The 24,504-nt window shown below is 39.0% G+C and overlaps 2 protein-coding genes across 10 annotated transcripts in view; one reads left to right on the top strand and one right to left on the bottom strand.

The window, feature by feature from the left end:
- LOC139564372 (uncharacterized) overlaps positions 1-6,778 on the bottom strand; it is a 68,818-nt gene extending 62,040 nt beyond the window's left edge. Inside the window, exons 1-6 of one of the 4 annotated variants that reach the window (XR_011672730.1) lie at positions 5,416-6,777; positions 5,067-5,093; positions 4,501-4,771; positions 3,875-4,165; positions 3,207-3,308; positions 2,245-3,020 (exon numbers count right to left, since the gene is read on the bottom strand). Coding sequence is in view for 1 of the 4 variants with exons in the window: in XM_071383854.1 (XP_071239955.1) it covers positions 3,875-4,007; positions 4,501-4,821 (454 nt within the window). In the remaining 3 variants the exon portion in view is untranslated. The other 3 variants (XR_011672728.1, XR_011672731.1, XM_071383854.1) reach the window with 3 other exon arrangements.
- Positions 1-17,223, top strand: part of LOC139564318 (mucin-2-like) — a 31,230-nt gene extending 14,007 nt beyond the window's left edge. For 2 of the 6 annotated variants that reach the window (XM_071383764.1, XM_071383796.1), the window contains 10 exons: positions 9,732-10,055; positions 10,199-10,249; positions 12,412-12,483; positions 12,692-12,739; positions 13,179-13,277; positions 13,441-13,459; positions 13,569-13,600; positions 13,705-13,809; positions 14,130-14,170; positions 14,315-17,223. In XM_071383764.1, coding sequence (XP_071239865.1) covers positions 9,732-10,055; positions 10,199-10,249; positions 12,412-12,483; positions 12,692-12,739; positions 13,179-13,277; positions 13,441-13,459; positions 13,569-13,600; positions 13,705-13,809; positions 14,130-14,170; positions 14,315-14,407 — 884 coding nt within the window. In that variant the 3' untranslated portion in view covers positions 14,408-17,223. Of the gene's footprint in view, positions 1-8,743; positions 8,857-9,189; positions 9,217-9,731; positions 10,056-10,198; positions 10,250-12,411; positions 12,484-12,691; positions 12,740-13,178; positions 13,278-13,440; positions 13,460-13,568; positions 13,601-13,704; positions 13,810-14,129; positions 14,171-14,314 lie in introns of those variants that run through there. The other 4 variants (XM_071383806.1, XM_071383772.1, XM_071383789.1 and 1 more) reach the window with 4 other exon arrangements.
- The last annotated feature ends 7,281 nt before the right edge of the window (positions 17,224-24,504 follow it).

The raw sequence follows: 24,504 nt of genomic DNA, 5'->3' as shown, positions 1-24,504 counted from the left end.
TTCCACTTTGGAGAAGTGCTCCTTTACTATGCACACAAAAATTGAATAAGCCCAAACATACAGGGCGCAGCGAACAACTTGAATAACCAAAAACAGAGGGTGCCAAGTAATCAGAAAAAATAATACACCTCTACCTAAAACACACACACGTAACATAAAGACAATCCCGCACAAAACAAGGGCGGGTCTACCTACTACATATCGGGAAGCTCATTAACCGAAAACAGAAACACAGGTGAAACTAATAAGACAAAACAAACAGACAAATGAAAAAGGGATCGGTGGCGGCTAGTAGGACGGTGACGACGACCGCCGAGCACCGCCCGAACAGGCAGGGGAGCCAACTTCGGCGGAAGTCATGACATAACTCTACCATTTATATTCATAATAACATAAATATAATACCCTTTTTAATATTTTTTTCCAAAAATATCTATTTTTTATCAATCAGAATATTTGAGTTGAACTATAATACAGTTGAATTCGGAAGTTTACATACACCTTAGCCCAATACCTTTAAACTCAGTTTCACAATTCCTGACATTTAATCCTAGTAAAAATATCCTGTATTAGGTCTGTTAGGATAACCACTTTATTTTAAGAATGTGAAATGTAAGAATAATAGTAGAGAGAATGATTTCTTTCAGCTTTTATTTCTTTCATCACATTCGAAGTGGGTAAGAAGTTAACATACACTCAATTAGTTTTGCCTATAAATTGTTTAACCTGGGTCAGACGTTTTGGGTAGCCTTCCAAAAGCTTCCCACAATAAGTTGGGTGAATTTTGGCCCATTCCTCCTGACAGAGCTGGTGTAACTGAGTCAGGTTTGTAAGCCTCCTTGCTCGCAGACGCCTTTTCAGTTCTGCCCACAAATGTTATTTTGGATTGAGGTCAGGGCTTTGTGACGGCCACTCCAATACCTTGACTTTTGTCCTTAAGCCAGTTTGCCACAACTTTGGAAGTATGCTTGGAGTCATTGTCTATTTAGAAGACCCATTTGTGACCAAGCTTTAACTTCCTGACTGATGTCTTGAGATGTTGCTTCAATATATCCACATAATTTTCCTGCCTCATGATGCCATCTATTTTGTGAAGTGCACCAGTCCCTCCTGCAGCAAAGCACCCCCACAACATGATGCGTGCTTCACAGTTGGGATGGTGTTCTTTGGCTTGCAAGCCTCCCCCCTTTTCCTCCAAACATAACGATGGTCATTATGGCCAAACAGTTCTATTTTTGTTTCATCAGACCAGAGGACATTTCTCCAAAATGTACGATTTTTACCCCCCATGTGCAGTTGCAAACTGTAGTCTGGCTTTTTTATGGGGGTTTTGGAGCAGCGACTTGCTTAGCAGCCTTTCAGGTTATGTCGATATAGGACTCGTTTTACTGTGGATGAAGATACTTTTGTTTCTGTTTCCTCCAGCATCTTCACAAGGTCATTTGCTGTTGTTATGGTATTAATTTGCACTTTTCGCACCAAAGTACGTTCATCTCTAGGAGACAGAACGCGTCTCCTTCCTGAGCAGTTTGACGGCTGCGTGGTCCCATGGTGTTTATACTTCCGTACTATTGTTTGTACAGATGAATATGGTACCTTCAGTCATTTGGAAAATGCTCCCAAGAATGTGGAGGTCTGTGGAGGTCTACAATTATTTTTTGTGAGGTCTTGGCTGATTTCTTTTGATTTTCCCAATGAGGCAATGAGGTTGAAGGTAGGCCTTGAAATACATCCACAGGTACACCTCCAATTGACTCAAACGATGTCAATTAGCCTATGAGAAGCTTCTGAAGCCATGACATAATTTTCTGGAATTTTCCAAGCTGTTTAAAGGCACAGTCAACTTAGTGTATGTAAACGTTTGACCCACTGGAATTGTGATATAGTGAATTATAAGTGAAATAATCTGTCTGTAAACAATTGTTGGAAAAAGTAGATGTCCTAACCGACTTGCCAAAACTTTAGTTTGTTAACAAGAAATGTGTGGAGTGGTTTAAAACTAGTTTTAATGACTCCAACCTAAGTGTATGTAAACTTCTGACTTCAACTGTATGTAGGAAATGTATTATTGACATTAACACCAATCAGACACTAGCCTGGGTGCCAGTCTTTTAATGCTCTCTTGCCAACTCCTTATGAAATTGTATAAACATGGAGTTGTCAAGAGAGTAGAAACAGACTGGCACCCAGGCTAAACAGACTATTACATATCATTTGTAAATAATACAGATCCCTGAGACAAACTGTTATTTGAAAAGCTTTAATAATGAACATTGCTGTGTGCAACTTGCCTTCAACACTATCATGCAGTCAATTTCAACAAAGATTATAGAAAAGGTAGGAAAACAGTGTTAAACAAAAATGAATGTGTGCAAATGTATGTATGTATATGTGTACAAAACAAAACATTATGAACACCTGCTCTTTCCATGACAAAGACTGACCAGGTGAATTCAGGTGAAAGCTATGATCCCTTATTGATGTCACTTGTTAAATCCACTTCAAGCATTGTAGATGAAGGGGAGGAGACAGATTAAAGAGGGATTTTTAAGCCTTGAGACAATTGAGACATCGATTGGGAAAGACAAAATATTTACGTGCCTTTGAGCGGAGTATGGTAGTAGGTGACAGGCCTGTTTGTGTGAAGAACTGCAACGCTGCTGGGTTTTTCATGCTCAACAGTTTCACATGTGTATCAAGAATGGTCCACCATCCAAAGGACAGCCATCCAACTTGACACAACTGTGGGAAGCCTTGGAGTCAGCATCCCTGTGGAACGCTTTCAACACCTTGTAGTCCATAACGCTAGTTAGTAACTTACTTCAAACTGTGGGGAGGGTGTTCTTAATGTTTAGTACAGTCAATGTATGTATGTACACTTTGTATATTACGTTTTCATCTTGCCTAGCAACACTATCATGCACTCAATTTCTAAAGGTAGGTATGCACAGTGATTTAGCACACTGTCAAGGAAAAGTCTTCATTGCTCTGGTCCACCCTCCTGCTTCTCTTTGGAACAGCTGAAAAGACAGATGTACTGTGTACATGTCATATTCACATACACCTTTAGCTTAAACGACATGTACACAAATCACATTGATTTACTATTTTACTTAGCCTTGCTACAGCCCAAATCATCATACATTACAATCTACACATTACAATTTCCTACTGGCTTATAGGAAGTGATTGACATGTAAACTGACCTATAGGGCATTGATGGGAGATGACATAGTGTATAATTACTCCACAGGTAGCCAGTAGAACCAACACATTGAGGATGTGACGCCACAGGAAATCAAGTGTCTCTGATGGAGAGAGAGGAGAGGGATCCAGAGAGGGATATCTTTATGATATATGTACTGTAGAATTCAGTAAAATGCTACTTCATTGATTTAGGGATATACACTGAGTATACCAAACATTAGGAACAGCTTCCTTAAATATTGAGTTGCACCTCCCCCACCCCATTTTGCCGTCGGAACAGCGGCAAAATGTCACCAATAGTGACAGAAGCAGTGTCACTCTACCTTGATGGATAGTGAGTCTCTATGGTGTAGAAACATATAAATGTGTATCTTTGAACGTTGCATTTAAAAAACATTCCAGGTAATCCATACATACAAACAGTATTGAAAATCCATAAATAAAATGTTTGACTATGTCAGTATTTATGTTTGTACAAAGTACAGTAAATCCTATCATTATGTGAAATAATACGACATTATAAGATTTCATTTTCAGGGAGATCATAATAAATATGGTATAACAGTGTATTATGGTGTTTTATACTATATTATACTATGTTATACTATTATATTATAGGGTATTATATTGTATTATAAGTGTATGATTTTATAAACCACCTACTTACCCTGAAGAGTGACTGAGACAGGGTGACTAAAAGGAGATGTGTGAGACCTCCCTACAGCATAGTAACACGTCATTTTGACCACAGCTGGAAATGTTTGATCTGCCCTCTTGAGCAGCTCAGTTCCTGTGAGTGTCTGAGTACAGGATGAGTCTGGCAGATTAATACATCTCCCCTCTATGTAGAAGTAACACTGAGACATAGTGACAGATGGAAGAGTCTGACAGTTCAGCTGAACTGAGTCTCTCTCTCTGATGACTGTAGAGCTGACTGTCAGCCTGGGAGGAGGTGGGTCTGTGAGATCAGGAGAATAGTGTCTCTTTGAAAGTTGCATTTAAAAAACATTCCAGGTAACCCATACATACGAACAGTATGGAAAACCCATAAATAAAATGTTTAACTGTGTCAGCATTTATGTTTGTACAAAGTACAGTAAATTCTATCATTATGTGAAATGAAGATGTTTAGGAAACACAACATTATAGATCACATTTCCAAGAAGATCATAAAAAATATGGTATAACAATGTATTATGGTGTTTTATACTATAGATGTACTATATTATACTATTATATTATAGTGTGTTATAATGTATTATAAGTGTATGATTTTATAAACCACCTACTTACCATGAACAGTAACTGAGACAGGGTAACTAAAGGAGATGTGTGAGACTTCCATGCAGCGTAGTAACACGTCAATTTGACAACATCTGGAAATGTTGGATCTGCCCTCTTGAACAGCTCTGTTCCTGTGAGTGTCTGAGTACAGGATGAGTCTGGAAGATTCTTCCCCCCCTCTATGTAGAAGTAACATTGAGACACATGGAGAGATGGAGGCGTCTCACAACTCAGCTGAACTGAGTCTCTCTCGTTGATGACTGCAGAGCTCACTGTCAGACTGGGAGGAGGAAAGTCTGTGAGATCAGAGGGATGATGGTCCCTTTTCATTTAATTATAAATTCATTTTCAATGTTTAAGTACTCATAGTTATTGTACCACTTGATATACGTTTGAAAAAGTAAAACAATGAAGTCACTGCTGTCTCTTAGATGATAACAGTGCATCTTCAATAATGTAGTTAAGGTTAACACGATAACTTTGATTGATTGATGGTAAAATTATTTAGTAAAAATAGTTCGACAAAAAAAAAGGTAACTAATTCCAGTTTAAAACACAATGACCTGGGTAATGACCTTGGGCTTCGATGTATTGGAAGGTGTCTGGAAATAACAAAATAGGTCTTGATCAGGAAAATGTGCCATTGTAAAAAATGTATAAACATGAGAGACAGGAACACTTTGCACAAGTTGGTGTCATATACTACAATGGATCCATGGGCATGTTATCAAGCAGTAGTCATTCTGATCTGAACAAAATAATGATAGAAATACATCATAAAGATGATCAATGGAATAAGACACAATTATTACAGCCATGAGATTCAGAAATATATAAAGAGTTCCTGAAGAAAAATATTAAAAGAGGAGAGAGAATCCTGTAGCACTAACAGATGATGGAACTTGGAATGGAGGAATAACTCACCGAAAAGGAGGATGACCAGAAACAGATGACCAGCCATATCAGGGATGGATAACGCCATTTATCAGACGTCTACAGACTGTTAGTCTGACTTCACAGAAGATGGTGACTGTGTCAGAGAGGGTTGTTTGAGTAGAGAAGTAGATGTGGAGCTTGTTCACAGGAAAACCACAGAGCGCAGAAACCAGTCTCATATGTAAAATGTGGCTAATGTTGCAGAGGAACATTCAGAATAGTTTTTCAGTCATTATTTTTGTTGTCTGTAGATATTTGCAAAGGAAAATGAGAATGAGCGTTTCTTCCCAGTTTCAGTCCATTTTTCTTCTGTTTGGTGCCTATTGAACACGACCCAGGAGTTGAAGGCCAACAGATATCACCAATAGCAATCGAAGGAGTTAAAGACCTTCTGATTCAGAGTATGAGAAGCCTAATTACAGGCTGACAGATTCACTTTCTTTGTCATGTATAAGATTTATTGTATGATGTTGAAATGCAAACCTTTGGATGAAACAAAACACTGTGACCAATGGCAGATTTTTAAAATGTTCTTTACTTAACAATGGCGTTAAGTTTTTGTATTTAAGTTATTCTTGATGTATTTAAAAAAAAATCCGTTTGGCTTATTGAATATGTCAGTTTGGGACTGTACTATTTGTAATAGTAAATGTTTTCTGCTGTACAGTAAAGATTTAGGAACAAGTTAAATGTGTGTCCAGCATGCTGAATGATTACTTGTGTGAACATGCGCTTTTTTCCCATGATGCTCCAGTCCTCATACATGAATTGCCTCTGCATCGTGACAGTGTGAAGTTGTGTTTGAGAGTGGTGTGTCTTCTCACCTATCGTTTCCCCCTAGTAGACAGCCTGTGCAGTGTTATGAGAGAGGCGGCATATTTTTGGGGTGTTGCGGGTGTAAATATGTGAAAAGAAGTGTGTGTGTGTGTGTGTGTGTGCATGCATATGTTTGTGTGTGTGTACTGTAGGTGTGTGTGTGCGCATGCATACGTGTGTATGTGTACTGTAGGTGTGTGTGTGCGCGCATGTGTATGTGTAAGAGATAAAGAAATAGTGAGAGAGAATCAGAACACTGTTGCAGGAAACCCCCTGAGAGAAAGAGAGAGAATGTTCTGTTCAGAATGGATACTGTGTTTAAAACCTACTGTAGGAGGCTGTCTCCACTGCCCCGGACGTTTGCTATTGTATGTGCTGTATCAGAATATTACTATTGAGTGTTGGTCAGCTTGTTAATATTCATTCAATAAAGGTGACTTTCTTTCAGACTTGTATGCTGGCTGGTCTCTATGTAAATAGACTGTATGTCTGGTTATAAACTACACATGAAGAACTGAGAACACATGCATACTTTCACTATGTATCATAGCTATGATATCTCTCCTACAGTGTTATAGCCACCTCTCGTCACCTAGGAAAACTAACCTGCCGGTTGGTTGACCATGCTGTACAAATGTGCATTCATGGTACTGTATATAAAACAATTAATTGATCAGCATGTGGAATGTAAGTCATGATGTACTGTGTGACTGAGTAGTTACTGCGAATGAACAGTCTCCATTTTACTAATATACTGCATCTGTATAAATGTAAATGGACAACAGAAGACAAAGACATTTTTTTCACCCAGAATGACTAAGACGCTCGTTTGACTTTTTGTCATTGCTAGATGCTGTTTGGTCTCTTCAAGCTCAAGGTTAGTGAGATAACATTGTTAACGGTGATATAGTGAGATGTCCACACACTTTAGTTTTCCAGTAGTTTTTCGATTTTAACTATTTTAGTTTCCCCATTAAATGAAATGTGCTAACAATATTTTAGTCAGTCACTTTCATCTGTTTAGTGAAAGGCTAGTTAACTTAATATGGAGATGTTATTCACTGCCTTTCTTTGTGGGTACAATGATATTGATTAAGGGAACATAAGACATAGATAATATTGGAGATTTAACACATTGCCGTATTGTGAAATATAATTTTCCTCTGATCTCACAGACCTTCCTCAGCCTAGTCTGACAGCGTGTCCTTCAGTCATCTGAGAGAGACTCAGTTCAGCAGAGCTGTCAGACTCCTCCATCTGTCTCTGTAGCTCAGTGTTTCTTCTACACAGTAGGAAGTGTGAATTTACACTACCTTTACCCTGTAGACATACACTCACAGGAGCTCAGCTGCTCAGATGAACAGGTCACAGTTAACCTGCTGAGGTCAAAATACATTGTCAGTACAGTGCTAAAGGTTAGCAGGTTAGATCCACATACAGTGAGCCTTCTACAGTCACAATTCAGGGCAAGAAGACTATCTGAATGTTTGTAAACAATGTACTGTTGTGCCATTTTACCATGTTCCTCTTGGGCTACTTTTTCATATTGTTTGTTGTAATGCTAGTTATCAAATTACTTCAATCTGCACGCAGCGACAAAAATGGTATCCATAAATTAATCTGACTCTATGTAAGCAGAAAAAGGGGAGGTGACATTTGGCCCAAAGACTTGCCTTCAACTTGCAAAGACAAAGGGTCGAGCTCCTCGTTCCGGTTCTGATCCTCGTTCGGTTCTCTTCTCTTAACACATATGGACTCAGTACATGAATAAAGATTCTGGCCAATTACACAAGACTTTATGTCACGCCCTGACCGTAGATTGCTTTGTATGTTTCAATTTTTTGTTTGGTCAGGGTGTGATGTGGGTGGGCATTCTATGTTTGTATGTCTAGGGTTGGTATTTCTATGTTTTGGCCGGGTATGGTTCTTAATCAGGGACAGCTGTCTTTCGTTGTCTCTGATTGAGAACCATACTTAGGTATCCTGTTTTCCCACTGTTAGTTGTGGGTGGTTATTTTCTGTTTAGTGTTGGTTGCACCTTGCAGAACTGTTTCGGCTATTCTTTTTGTTATTTTGTATTCAGTGTTGAGTCAGTTAAGCGAATAAAGATGAATACGTACCCCGCTGCATTTTGGTCTGACGATTCCTCTTCTTCTTCTGATGAATGCCGTGACACTTTAGTTCTGGGTAAACTGAGATTGTCTGAAATTACAAGGAGCGATTAGTAAAACTCAACCACTAAAACAAATACAGCTGTCAAACACATGAAACTAAAAAGTCTAAGACAAATCTTTTACTCAGACAGCTAGTTTGTTGGTTTTGAAAATGTAATTGAAGCCATCTAATGACAAACAGCGACAGACAACAAAAATAACTATAAATTATTCTGAATGTTCCTCTGCAACGTTAGCCACACTTTCCGTATTAGACTGTTTCTGCTATCTGTGGTTTTCCTGTGAACAAGCTCCACATCTACTTCTCTATTCAAACAACCCTCTCTGACACAGTCACCATCTTCTGTGAAGTCAGACTAACAGTCTGTAGATGTCTGACAAATGGTGTTATTCATCCCTGATATGGCTGATCTTCTGTTTTTGGTCATCCTCCTTTTCGGTGAGTTATTCCTCCATTCCAAGTTCCATCATCTGTTAGTGCTACAGGATTCTCTCTCCTCTTTTAATATTTTACTTCAGGAACTCTTTATATATTTCTGAATCTCATGGCTGTAATAATTGTGTCTTATTCCATTGATCATCTTATTGATGTATTTTTCTGTATCGTTATATTTTGTTCAGATCAGAATGACTACTGCTTGATGACATGCCCATGGATCTAGTGTAGTATATGATACTTTACCAACTTCTACAAAGTGTTCCTGTCTCTCATGTTTATTTATTATTGAGAAAGGCACATTTTCCTGATCAAGACCTATTTTGTTATTTCCAGACACCTTCCAATACATCGAAGCCCAAGGTCATTACCAAGGTCACTTTAAAACTGGAATTATTTGTAGTTTATTTTTACTAAATAATAGTACCATCAATCAATCAAAGTTATCTTGTTAACCTAAACTACATAATTGTAGATGCACTGTTATCATGTAACAGACAAAAGTGACTTAATTGTTTTGTTTTTAAAGTATATCAAGTGCTACAATATCTATGAGTACTTAAACATTGAAAATGAATTCATATTTAAATGACAAGTGACACACTCCATCATCTCCCACACCATAGATCCAAGCAAAATAGTCTTTGCTATTCAATTTGATTTCACACGTGAGAATGTAAGGAATTAAGTGAAAGGCAATCGTTGTAAACACACAGCCCACATGATTAAACATCATAAATATGCATGATATCAAATAAGACATGCTGATACGTACTATAAAGAGAATGGCAGGCTCTAGTTTAGTAGAGTGTCAATTGTGACATACATTACATTCAAAGAGAGTGATGTAAAAAGGAGTCTCTGTCCTTTCCTAACAGATCCAAAACCAGACATTACAGTCTATTTTGAAGAGGACTTCACCATCATCTGTTTGATTCCTGGATCAGTCAGTCCTGACACCAGTCCTGACACCACCTGTAACCTGTATGTTGGAGAGGAGAGTCAGCCATCCTTCACAGCAAAGATCAAGAAGAGAAAAGCCACCTCAGCATCCAAACAGGGGTTCTGTCAATTCACTCCAAAACATAGTGACCTGGTCAGTCGTCTTCAGTCAGTGAGGCGTAAGGAGGTGAGCTGTGACTACAGAGTGAGCCCAGGACCAAACTCTCTCTCTCCACGCAGTGATGGGAAAAGCTTTGCACGTGAGTCATTATCTAAACAAATCTATCAGGGCTGCAGGTCTTCATGATCTGACTCACTTTGATTTTAGCATCTTCTTATTATGACTATATTCATTCTGACCCACAAACTATATACCACATTTCAATCCCAAAAATGTTTTTAGATCTGGTGGGAGTTCACATTAGGTATCCAACAACTAAACCCTTTCCAGCAGGTAGGCTACACATCCGTTTTTATTTGGCTTTGCGGAATGGCTGTGGGCTGCACTTGTTCATTTAGCAGACAAGATTTGCTAATAGTTCTGTGGTATTATTTTATATTAATTTATAGTATGAAGAATACAATTGTACAAAGTAAAAACATTTAATATAAATATTTTCTCAAAGGATTTGAGCAAGTGTGGGCTCGGCTATTCTGTGTTGAGCACTTAACAAATAAATAAGTACTCCTATATGCTTCATTTAAAGTTATTAATGTAACTATAGTTGTTCTATAAATTTTGGGCTACATGCTTTGATTTTTAATACATTGCAAGGCTGCATGATGAAACTCTTATGATGATTTGAAAAACGTTGCTTGAAAGGCATGAGCTCTGCTTTGTTTTTTACACAGGCTGTACACACTCCAATAGTCTCTCATTCACAATTTGACAAGCACTTGATAATGCCTCGAATTTCATGGCGGCATCCCCTATGTTGCCGTAATGCAGTCTAAAAAAATCCATGCCTTTTGCGGCCCGGAGTGCTGCGTTGCGCCCTTCTCCCTGAGTGTGCTGCCAATCCAAAGCTCTCTCACTCATATGGCTCTGTCACCTGATCGGATCTTTCTCACAGACTACAAGTTAAAACAGACACAACAGGGACGCAACTGTTTGCGCCCTTACCCAATTCCGAGGTGCCTATTTAAGATATTAGAAGAACTGTCCAAAACTGTCGTCAGCCAACAAGATGAGTAGGCCTAACGGACAGCAAAGCACTAGCCCATGTCAATCTACTATCCCCCGTAGTACAAAAATCGACCTATTCTATTCTGTGCGATAAATAAATATTCCAGACATAGTCTGGGACAGTTGTGGGATGTGATAGATCCCAAATTAATACAACAACAGTGTATATATGGTAGTAGGCTGTAAGTGGGAATGCTGCATTAGCGGAAAACACCATTATCAAAGTGACCGCAAATGCAATTATGCATCTAATGCTTTTATTTTAACCTGCATTTTTATGGTGAAAATGAGCTTCCCCAAACTTCCAGTTAGGCTTTACATTTTAAGCAATTTTAAGAAGTTATTTGGCCACTTTAGTTGTGATACAAACCTTATTAAAACATATAGGCCTATGGGCTAGGCTACATGAGATGAGCGACTATGATTCAAACAAGTCACAAAAAAAGGCATTGTTTCTTATGCTGGGCATCGTTCACAAGTGATAATATATCATTCACAAGTGATAATATTGTCACTAATATTGTCACCCATCAGACTATTCTTGATTTAACCTTGTCTTTACATATAGTAAACAATATATGTGTGACATTTGTTTTGAATTAGAATGGACCAGTATCATGCACCTGTATTGAAACAGGGCAGCGGGAAAAAAACAAATGTCATCTATGCACTTAAATAGCGAATGGAGGACGCTTTTCCCCGTGGTTTATTTTCATGTCAGCCAGGTAGGCTATACTCACATTGTAAATATAAGCAATTTAAAAATTAAGTAATAAATATAGTAGACCTAGCCTATAGAAAGCTGATGGGACCCTTCTCTTTTTATTAGCAGCCATCACTCTGTTTTCTCCCGCAATTGCATAGCCTATAGAAATGTTGCGCAACATGAGCTCATGGGCTCTCATGAAGTGTTTGATTAGATTTTCGATTACATTTGCTTTGAAGTCAGAGCGATTAGAGGGACAATAGAGTGCTAGTTGGTAGGCTACTAATGACCATCAGCAGCATCAGAGCTTGGAGAAGCCTAATTAAAGTGACTAAACGGTCACGTGGAATTTGACTATCTTCATGATCCGTGACCGCCGGTGTTGCTGTAATGCGGTCACTGCAACAGACCTAGCGCTGCTGTTATTTTATAGCAGAGCTCCTTATAGCAGTATAAAAGACCCTGGTCCTACTTTGTCTCTTTAGCATGACAGTGAGTCCTACAACAGGTGTATTGGTCCTCTAAGGGACCGTCTTTGCAAATACTGTTTCCAGTTGTACATTCAGTCAAAGGTCTGGGTTTTAACAATAATGTGCCACATTATAATGTTGTGAACATGTCATCTTTCTATTGACTGAGTTTTGTTGTTTTCTAACTAAGTGACGAATACCTTAATAATTGTGTAAATAGATACACAATTAACTTGTCTTGTATTGCTTCCCAGCAGGTTCGACTGTTGGTTCTACTTTGACCCCCAACACCCCAGTGAGACCAACTACCAATAGCTCCACTAAATGTAACTTAGTTTGCATTTAAACATTTTCTGTTCTCATTAATTCACTAAAGCTCTGACCGGTTTACTAAAAAACCTATTCATAGCTGCTTGTAATTCCAGTCCAGATTTGTGTACTTTTAGTCCATCTGATTTGTAGGTCATGTGTACTCTACTTCTCATTTCTGCTAAATTATTGACTTTCTGGTGTAATGAGTTCTCTTCTCACCAGGTTTGACCTCTCCTTTGACCCCCAGTACAGCAGTGAATCCTACATCAGGTGTGTTGGTCATCTTTCTCTTGTTAGCAGAGAGAACCTAAACAAATAGAATTGATTTATCTTACCCATTGTTTTTTTATAAAAAAAGATCCCTATTCATAAAAAGAGAATGATATTTCATTAATTAAATCAACCCATATCGATACCTTTATTTTGTATAATCAGATCCAATGACTTTGCTTTGCATCAGGATCGACTACTAGTTGAATACTACATGATTTTAGTTTAGTGTCGTAACAAATTGTGTTGTATGTTAACTGTTATTAAACAGTCTCTCTCTTGCATGTGCCCATCCATCTCTAGCTGACTAATTGTCTTTTCTTAGACAAATGAAACAACAGAGACATACCACCTCACAATATAAATGTAGATCATATTTTGAGATGTAGTATTGACCCTCTGAATACAAGCTAATGCCCTTCCCAATGTCACCAAACAGAAACAGCTGTGAGATTATGGCAGGGAGCAGTGAGTGTGGCTTCTGGAGTGGGCGTGTTCCTGATGGGATTGACAGCTGTCTATCTCTGGAGGAGGACCAGTGAGTACTTCTGATTCTGCAAAACAAATCATTTGCAAACATTTTCCTTTGTCATATTAATGTAAGTGCCATTGACATGGATTCATCTTTCAACTGCTTTTGGACATATTATGTAGGGTAGGCTATATTGAATATAATTAATTTAGCCTAATTTGTTTTTCAGAGAAGAACAATTCTCAGAGGTAAGAATTCCCCTTGTGAATATGATGCAGATTGTATCAACCTTTAGTTCTGTATTGTCCATGATGAGATGTTCTTACCACAACCTTCTTATACTTTTATGTTGTACAGACCTACAGCCAGACAGGATGATCACAGCCAATGTATGTTCCAAACAAAATACATCAAACACTGCACACACTACTAACACAACTACACACATGCATGTACAAACACAAATTGTCATTCAATTTTGTTTATGTTGTAGGTGATTTGGTGATGGGAGCTGTGAGCTGTGCAGGCACGTTGGCCTTAAAGGATTCTGGGAACTATTCTTTCATCACCACTGTACCGTCCACGTTACTGCCCTCAGGTGAGTTTGTATCAGATTGTCGTCTGTCCCGGTTTTCCCGACCTGGGACTGGAATTTGGGAAACTCAGCACAATAAATCTTTGTCACTCAATGTCAAACGTACTAACTTAAAACATCATATAAGGTGTTTGACAGAGCATCTTGAAAGCGTGAGATCGGAGCTGTAAGTCTACAAGGTGGTTTGAGACAGGAAGAGAAGTGTGAAGTGACATTAAGCACAGCAAAGTAATACACACAACCACACCCACACTTACGTGTAAGGGCACACACACACACAAATACACAGAAACTCTAACTCAGGCTCCCTCTGTGTTGTACAGGCCCTGTTGAAGAAAATGGAAAGTCATCTGAAAACGACAATGTAAGTTCAGAATCACCCACTGTGTTTGATGATTGTGAACGGCTCTCAGTTTCAGATTGATGTTACATCCTTTTAAATTACATGACATTTGCAGTACTGTAGAATTAAAGGACTGAAGTTAAACTCTCTGTTTCTTTTCTCTAGTCTGATACGTACCACGTATACAGCTCAATCCCCGACAGACCAGCAACCTCAGCCCAGCCGGATGGGTTGTACAGTCTTCTGCAGACACACTGAAACTACACCACTGGCTCTCTGTATGTCTCACAGAAATACTATTTCTTTCAGGATGTCCTTTATTTATCACACATCATGTTACTGTAAATAAGTATCTAATACATCTACTGCAGTACCGTTTCTAGGCATAACCATCATAAAGGGCTGCAGTCCCATGCCAGAATGTGTAGAACTGGAGGTAATTAGCTTTAAAACTGAATTTCTTTCTTTCAGCCTCATGTCACAATTTGTAGAATTGCATGACATTAACTTTAAAGTTGCACATTTTTCACTCCCCTGCCATGAGGGGGCCACTGAAATGTTTTCCCTTGAGGTGGGCAAATCTAGCTTAGGGCCCCCAAAATGCTAGAAATGGTCCTGATCTACTGTATCACACATGGACACCTAGTTTCTGTTACATGCCTGTTCATAATGTCACGTCCTGACCATAGTTCTTATGTGTTTTGCTTGTTTAGTGTTGGTCAGGACGTGAGCTGGGTGGGAATTCTATGTTGTGTGTCTAGTTTGTCTGTTTCTGTGTTCAGCCTGATATGGTTCTCAATCAGAGGCAGCTGTCAATCGTTGTCCCTGATTGAGAATCATGTATAGGTGGCTTGTTTTGTGTTGGGGATGGTGGGTGGTTGTCTTCTGTCTTTGTGTTCTGCACCAGATAGGACTGTTTTCGGTTTTCACATTTATTGTTTTGTTGTTTGTAGTGTTCACATATTCTTTATTAAATTATGTTGAACACTAGCCGCGCTGCATTTTGGTCCTCTCCTTCATCCCAGGAAGAAAACCGTTACAATAATAATGGTTACTGTGTTAGAATTTTTATTTGGGGGCTTTGGGTGGGTTCGGCCATACTCCCCTTTAAAAAAAATAGTTTCCCCCCGCCAGTAAATGCTAAATATATACTGTTACATTGTTGTCAACATCAGATCATCAAAACTGAAAAATATAGATATCCTAAATGCTTTTAAAATCTCCCCATTTCCCAATGTTTACCTGTTATTTCCCAAGTTCCCAGTTTAACTTCAATTTACTCATGCACTTCAGAGTCCCCCCTTCAACGTGCAGTGGTGTAGACACGTCCTAGCATTGTAGTCGAATGACTGCGTAGCAGTTAAGTTGTAAATGGTGTGTGACCATAACCTTCATGAAACAAAATTATCCAGTTAATTAACATTGGAGAATCGCTTCGTTTGACCATCCTTATCTTGTGAGTTTACAGATGTAGGATCTTAATTTGAGCCAGATTGCTACAGCATAAACATTATCCTGCAGCATCTGGAAATGTGAATTATTATGTGGATTATAATGTCTGGGATTCTTTTTAGGGGTTTATACATTTTTCTTTAGGGCTAGTTTAGTCTGACGTTTCAAAGTGGAAATTACAAACTTTAGAAGTCTACATACACTATACATTTGCATTTCCTGCTGTGCAAAAATATGGCAGTTTATAGCATTTTAAAATCATTACAATACATTCAGACTGTGTGCCCTCAAGCCCCTACTCCACCACTACCGCATATATACAGTACAAAATCTATGTGTACGTGTGTGTATGCGCCGATGTTTGTGTTGCTTCACAGTCCCCGCTGTTCCATAAGTTGTTTTTTTATCTAATTTTACTGCTTGCATGAGTTACTTGATGTGGAATAGACTTCCATGTTTTCATGACTCTATTTATTGCTGTGTGCTTTCCTGTCACGCCCTGACTTTAGTTATATTTGCTTTCTTTATTATTTGGTTTGGTCAGGGTGTGACAAGGGTGGTTTGTTTAGTTTTTGTATTGTCTAGGTTTTTTTTGGCTTGTCCATGTTTAGTTGCCTGGATTCACTACGTTGGCTTCACGTTTGGTTTGAATATTTCTTGTTTTGTTGGCGACATCGTTAAATAAAGAAGTATGTACACTCAAAACGCTGCACCTTGGCCCACTCCTTTAAACGGCCGTGACACTTCCATAGTCTGTTCTGGACTTGGGGACTGTGAAGAGACCTCTTGTGGCATGTCTTGTGAGGTACAGCAAATACAAAATCCTATGCTTTTTTGCTCTGTTTGAAATGTTCTCCTCTGTAAAACAAAAAAGCAAGCAGACCAACCATTCCCTCATCTTTGTTAGTATTTTACATTATTTGATTTTGATTATTCACAATAATGGTAAAAATATGTACTGTTATCTATGTCATCATTTTCAGGCCATTGGTGAAGATCAAGGTGCTATTTTCCCTAAATGTTTTTTTTCAGTCCATATAACTACCTTGTCATCTTAACCAAACCTCTTTTGGTCAGTTTCCCAGAGACAGTTTATACTTAGTCCTGGACTAAAAAGCATGTTCAATGGAAAAGTTACATTTTTACTCCAGTGGTAGGCTTAATCTGGGTCTGGGAAACCAACCATTGGTGTTATGGACTATACAGTAGGGAGTCAAGGAAATTTATATTTTTGCTCTTGCAACCAGATTCTCTGTATTGTGGTCAGTTCTACAGTGAGGGGGAGTAAAGACAGTCAACAGATCACATACAAACCAGTACATGTATGCTGTCACTTATTGACACCTAAAAACAGGTGTGTACGAGTGCACACATACACATGCACCCACACACCACAGCAGGGTGGAAAGGATCACAAGACTCTTGCCTCATCCTGTCCTTCTGAAACTTCAGCCTATCACATTTGTGACTCGTTTCAGGAAACTCGGCATATGTCGCGCGTCACTACTTCGCAGGAGAGGCATTGAACGTAAACATTTTTTGATCATCGTTTTTTGGCAGAAATGTTTTCTGGAACATGTGAACTTTCATGTGGCTTAATAACAAACTTGTATGCCATCTGTAAATATGAATAAAATTGTTTAAAAAAAAATCACAGTTGGGATTTTGAAAGAGGGGGATTAGCACCCCAAAGTAATAGGGGTAAGAAAGATCATAAAGGTCATTTCAGATTCAGGTTCATGGGGGGTAATAACTTTTTGGAAACCACTATTCACACTATGTGGATTATAAACATGTAGGAGGTGTAACAGTGATGAATGGCAATTCAATGTACAACAGTAGTCGTCTGTAACAAGCAATATGAGGTAAATGTGTTTACATCCATCCATGACTGAATGGTTTGTTGAACTCCTTTAAAGGTTTTGTAAGTAAGTAGTAATAGGTCCTCATTCAGCAGTCTGAATTAGCCTAGAGGCACCAAAACATCAATGTTTACAGAAGTTTGGAGATTATTCCACAAGTAAGGTGCAAAGAGCTGATTTACCTTATTCTGTACAGGCCAAAGGAATTCCCAGAGCTAGCCATCCCTGAGACTGTGTATGATAACGCCAACTCTTATGTCTAATGGTTATTGTAGATGTTAGCTACAGAGGGAGTTTATGTCAAAGAGATCAATGTATGGACCTACGTGACCTACTTTTTGATAGGCTCCCGAGTGGCGCAGCGGTCTAAGGCACTGCATCTCAGTTCTAGAGGCATCACTAGTAGTCCCTGGTTCAATCCTGGGCTATCACAACTGGCTGTAATCGGGAGTCCCATAGGGTGGCGTATAATTCGCCCAGCGTCGTCTGGGTTAGGGGAGGGTTTGGCCGGGGTAGGCTGTCATTGTTCTTAAAGTGACTATGCATATATGATGAACAGAGAGTAGCAGTAGTGTAAAAGAGGGGTTGGCGGGTGGTGGGTGGGACACAATGCAGATAGCCCGGTTATCCAATGAGTGGGAGCACTGGTTGCTCGGCCCAATTGAGGTAGTATGTACATGAATGTATAGTTAAAGTTCCTATGCATATATGATAAACAGAGAGTAGCAGCAGCGGGGGGCACACAATGCAAATACCTGCCATACCAGGCAGTGATGCAGCTATAGAACCTTTTGAAGAGGACCCATGCCAAATCTTTTCAGATTTAGGAACATTTTGTATTTGTACTATGGTGACGACACCTATATAATCTAAGATGGGCGTAAATAAAACAATATAATCTAAGATGGGCGTAAATAAATCGGAAGTGAGACAAAAAGATAATGGTGGCGAAATGCCAAAGTGTATTAATCATTTACATAAAGAGGAGTAACTATGTATGTTATGTAAGGATGAAACTGTATAAAAGGAGTATGCTGAGACTGGAAAAGTCAGTTGCTCCATGGATCAACTCGGCTTGTTACTTTGTAATAAAATCTATTTGAATTCACAAGTTCCGGTATTGGAGAAATATTATTGGACCAATATTTCCACAACACTAGATAATGCGTATTTCATTTGTTTTCTTGCTGTATTTAAATATCCCGTATCCAACTGTGTCTGTGGCACAAGAAAACATTTATGGTTACAATAGTATCCATTCGTCTCAAGACAAGAGTTTAGCTGTCCTAAAGTTAGCCATATCTACATGTACATACTACCTCAATCAGCCTGACTAAACGGTGTCTGTATGTAGCCTCGCTACTTTTATAGCCTCGCTACTGTATATAGCCTGTCTTTTTACTGTTGTTTTATTTCTTTACCTACCTATTGTTCACCTAATACCTTTTTTGCACTATTGGTTGGAGCCTGTAAGTAAGCATTTCACTGTAAAGTCTACACCTGTTGTATTCGGCGCATGTAACAAATAAACTTTGATTTGATTTGACAAACCCCTATTGCATACGCAGAATCAGAGAAAATTGTAACCCTTTTCCCTTCTCCCATTTTACAGGCAGTGGTTAGTGCCAAAAGTTCAGCCTGTTGAGCTGAGAAAGTATCTGGTAATGGTTGTTGTATGTGAGTGGTTCTATCAACTGTCACAATACCAAACCCTGCATGTTTCTTCCCTGTAGTGTAGTTTGATCTATATATGCAGGACCGTCAACGAAAAGCTCCAAGTCAGCATAAGTCAGGGCAGTGTCAGAGAGGTCAGGTCCTTTTTCCCATCTTCGAATATGTACTGGGGACACTGGAGGAAAGGGTCTGGGCCTCTGTATTGCTGATCGTCAGGAAAAGGTGTTCTGATTTCCTTGTGGCCAGACACCTCCTCTTCTTCCTCTCGGTGGTTGATTTCCTCCACGTCCTCCTGGTGGCCAGGACCAGGCTGGTAACCTTGTGCCTGCTGGGGAGATGCTCCATAGATTTTGGGTTGCTGCTGATATCCACCTTGTTGTTGGTATCCTCCTCTGTTTCCTCCTCTGAAATGTCCTCTCCTTCTTCGGTTCACTCCAGGTGTTGTAGCCCATCCTTGATATTGAGGATTTTGTGGACATTGGTTCCTCGTGTGTCCAAATTGCCCACAACCCCAGCATTGCATAGGTGGCATTCTGGGTGATGGTGGGCCCCATGGTTGTGGGTTCCCATAGGTCTGAGGGGGAAATTGTGCATAAGGTACTATGGGCTGTGGTTGTGGCTCATGTCCACTTGGGGGCACTGTAGGAGCAGGAGTGTTTATCCTCACCATGGCAGGCTCACCTCCTGTATTACTCTTCTCCAATTGAGCCAATTGGGCCTTTTTTACTGCACCATCAAGCCCCTGTTTTCTTGATTTCTCTGCTTTCTTATCACGAAGCCAGTTCTGGCAGTGGTGTCTCATATAATCATTGCGTACCCTACCTTCCTTTTTGTCCCAGCCCACGACATCACTCAGTTGCGTCTGTACTTATTCTGTGAGGTTGCGGCAGGTTCTGTCATAAAACATGTTCTCAGTGGCTTCAGAATGGTCATGGCGCTTTCCCAACTCCTCAAGCCATTTCTGTTTTAGGTTATCTATCCAATCTCCGAAATCTGAGTCGGGTCCAAATGTATAGTCTGATACTCTACTCATGTCTCACATGGTAGGGAACATATCTTTCAAGCAGTTCCATAGGTGTTGTCTGCACGGGCTTAACTCCAGCTCAGCGGGTTGAGCCATTAACCCACAACGGATCATTACGTCAGTGAACTGTCCATGGGTGAGTGTCCGGGATAAAATTGCCTTCATATCTCCAAGGCATATGGTCTGGTGGCCGTGCCTTGTTTCAAATTCTCTTATCCAGACTTTGGCTCTTTTCGACATTCTTGGTAGGGATTTAGCAGAACTTGCAATATCTCCAAAACTCCAGCGTTTGTATTCAGCATACATTTGCTCCCCCCCCCCCCCCAGGCCTTGTTTTATGCACTAGAGGGAACACGCCCTTTGGGTCATCATCCAAACTTCTTGCGCTATATCTACATGTTTTATCTTCCAGTTTCATTCTTTCCATTTTCTCTTCTATATCACCTTCCATTCTTACCTCTTCCATGATTTGTTCTCTTAGTTCGTCATATTGTCTCCTGTCTTCCTCAGAATCGTCATCCTGTAGTTCCCTCTGTTGTTTTTCGGTGTTCGCGGACTTTACACCTTAAGTCTTGTTCTTTGAAAACACAGTATTCTTTTACTCGTTCCAAACTTTGTTCTTCCATCATATGTCTGGCAGTTCTCACTAGTTTGTATGATATTTTTTTCTTACTGCCTGTTTCCCAGTCCTTCTCCGGGACCCAGGGTCCACTACTGCCCTTATATGAACTGCTGGCCATATGTGGAATCTTCCTGTCTTTGTCTTTGCCTGGGTTTCCAAGAGGGGTTGACGAGGACACGGGGGACCCGAATTCCGCAAATCGCCATTTACTGAAACTTTTTTCTCCATCTCATTCTATTCTTTTTTTCCATTTGTAGACTCACCCTCTTCTTCATCATCTTCTTTCATTTGTTCCCCCTTAATAATTACCTTTGTACCAGTAACTATTGAAGGGTGTAAACCTTCTCTCACTTCCACACCTCCTTCTTTATCTTCATAAGGTGGGGGAGCTGTAGGGTGAAGGGGACCACATCCTGGGTCTCTCTTTTTCCCTTGTTCCGCTACCGATTGACTCTTCAACTGTTTCAACTGACTTTGAGCATAAAACGTCAGTCTGAATTAGTCCAAATATAGTGGCTGACAGTATGGTAACCTTCTTATTACGCTTCTTCTTACTTGCCTTCCCTTGACTCTGTCACTTATAACATCACACTTAGTCTTATCAAATGTTCCTTTTCCCGGATATCTGTACTTTTCTTCATTGTTTGTCCATTTATTCCATTTACAAAACACCCAGTCCAGGTCTGTTTTCAAGTAGGGATATTTGTCCTGTAAATATTGTTTAGGACTAATATGTTTCATTGGTGTAGGACCCACTTTGCCCCGTGATTTTGTTTTAATCAGATTCCATGTAACGTGGACTGAGTGACTTATCTGTATGGTACTGTAGAAAAACCCAATTTTATCCCCGTATACGGGTAGTAGAACCTAAAATAGGATGATATACCCAACGCAGATCTATTTTCTCTAACGCCTCTACTTCTTTAGTTTCCCTACATTTATTCACTAACCACACTACTGTAAATGGTTCCAAATACTGTATGTGTGGTAAATAACCACAATTTAATTTATTTATTTATTTAACCTTTATTTAAGCAGGAAGGGCTCATTGAGATTTAAAATCTCTTTTTCAAGAGAGTCCTGGCCAAGATAGGCAGCACCAAGTCATTAAAAAAATTACAGACAAACAACATGAAAAACTACAAGTAATCTAATAAAAACCATAGAATTCACAAGAGTACAAAAAAATCAAAACAGCAAATTATAAACATTCACAGGCCAGGGAATCAGTCTCAAGATCATTCATCAGTGATTTAAAAATACCAATCGGGACAAGTTCTTCAAGTTTAAAAGTATTTTGTAAGGCGTTCCAAGACGATGGCGCAGAGTACATAAAAGCCCTTTTACCAAATTCAGTTCGGACATTTGGAACAGTTAGCAGGATAAAGTCCAGCGAACGAAGAGAGTACCCACCACATTTCTGAACAATAAAAATGCCCAAATAAAATGGTAGTAAACCCAAAATGGCTTTATAAATAAAAGTATACCAGTGACTGAGCCTACGAGTGACTAGAGAAGGCCAGCCAACCCTGGTATACAAAGTGCAGTGGTGCGTAAGGGTTTTGCAGTTTAAAATAAATCTCAAAGTGCCATGGTAAAGGGTGTCAATTGATCTCAAACACTGAGCGGAAGCATTCATATATAAAATATCCCCATAGTCTACTAAAGGCATAAATGTAGCTGATACTAGCCTCCTATTGGCTTCAAAAGAAAAACAGGCCTTATTCCTAAAATAAAATCCCAATTTCAGCTTAATTTTTTTTGTAAGTTGTTGAATATGCAATTTAAAAGAGAGGCCGTCATCAATTAAAATTCCAAGATATTTATGAGGTTACAACCTCAATCTCCTGAAAGATTCAGAGGTCTATTTCTTGCTTTAGAAAACACCATTAGTTTAGTTTTGTCAGTATTGAGGATAAGCTTCAATTTACACAAGGTATGTTGAACAGTATAAAAAGCAGTTTGCAAGTTCTGGAAAGCTTTTGTAAGAGACGAGGCACAACAGTAAATAACAGTATCATCAGCATACAAATGAAGTTGCACATTTTGGACATTTTTGTCTAAATCATTTATATAAATAGTGAATAAGAGAGGACCAAGTATAGAGCCTTGGGGCACACCATTTAAAGACAGACAATTTAACAGACATAAGCCCGTCAAATTGAGTGCACTGAGTTCTATCAGACAGATAGTTAGCAAACCATGCAACTGCATGCTCTGAAAGACCTACACTCGACAATCTCTGCCTTAGTATAGCATGATCAACTGTATCAAAAGCCTTAGAGAGATCAATAAAAAGTGAGACACAGTGCTGTTTTTTGTCAAGGGCTTCAGGGATATCATACTTCTTGTCAATAGGGGAGCGCTGTTTTCACTTTGGAAAAAATCGTGCCCAAATTAAACGGCCTCGTACTCTATTCTAGATCATACAATATGCATATTATTATTACTATTGGATAGAAAACACTCTCAAGTTTCTAAAACTGTTTGAATTATATCTGTGAGTAAAACAGAACTCATTTTGCAGCAAACTTCCATACAGGAAGTGAAAAATCTGAAAACGAGGCTCTGTTTCAGGGCCTGCCTATTCAATTGCCTTATATTTATCGATATGCATGCACTTCATACGCCTTTCACTAGATGTCAACAGGCAGTGGAAGGTGGAATGGGGTGTCTAGCTTGATCTGAGGTCGAACAGGAGAGAAGGACATTCTAAAACCAAACAACGATTTATTCTGGACCTAGGACTCCTTGTACAAGATTCTGATGGAAGCTCATCAAAAGTAAGAACAATTTATGATGTTATTTCGAATTTCTGTGGAAAATGTTTAGTCCTATTCTCCGCACTTTTTGCGGGCGCTGTCTCGCTGAGTGTCAGAAATATATCCGGACATTCTGGGAAAAAGTTGCTACATTTTCACAATGTATAACCACAGTTTTCAGCTCTAAATATGCACATTTTCGAACAAAACATAAATGTTTTGTGTAACATGATGTTATAAGACTGTCATCTGTTGAAGTTGGTCAAGGTTAGTGATTTATTTTATATTTATTGCTGGTTTTTGCTAAAGCTATCTTTGCGGTGAATAAATGCGGTTGTGTGTTTGGCTATTGTGGTAAGCTAATATATTTCTATATTGTGTTTTCGCTGTAAAACACTTTAAAAAATCGGAAATATTGTCTGGATTCACAAGATGTTTATCTTTCATTTGCTGTACACCATGTATTTTTCATAAATGTTTTATGATGAGTATTTATGTATTTCACGTTGCTCTCTGTAATTATTCTGGCTGCTTCGGGGCTATTTGTGATTGTAGCTGCAATGTAAAACTATGATTTATACCTCAAATATGCACATTTTTCGAACAAAACATAAATGTATTGTGTAACATGTTATAAGACTGTCATCTGATGAAGTTGTTTCTTGGTTAGTGACTAATTATATCTATATTTTGTCGGTTTTTTGAAAGCTACCTATGCGGTGGATAAATAGCGTTGTGTGTTTGGCTATTGTGGTGAGCTAAAATAAATATATATTGTGTTTTCGCTGTAAAACATTTTAAAAATCGGACATGTTGGCTGGATTCACAAGATATTTATCTTTCATTTGCTGTATTGGACTTGTTAATGTGTGGAAGTTAAATATTTCTACAAAATATTTTTTTTATTTCGCGCTCTGCGAAGGCAGCGGAATGTTGTGAGTGTTCCGCTAGCGGAACCG

Source organism: Salvelinus alpinus, chromosome 2 (assembly GCF_045679555.1).
Source record: "Salvelinus alpinus chromosome 2, SLU_Salpinus.1, whole genome shotgun sequence".
Classification (NCBI taxonomy): domain Eukaryota; kingdom Metazoa; phylum Chordata; class Actinopteri; order Salmoniformes; family Salmonidae; genus Salvelinus; species Salvelinus alpinus.
This window is presented reverse-complemented; position numbering and strand designations above follow the sequence as displayed.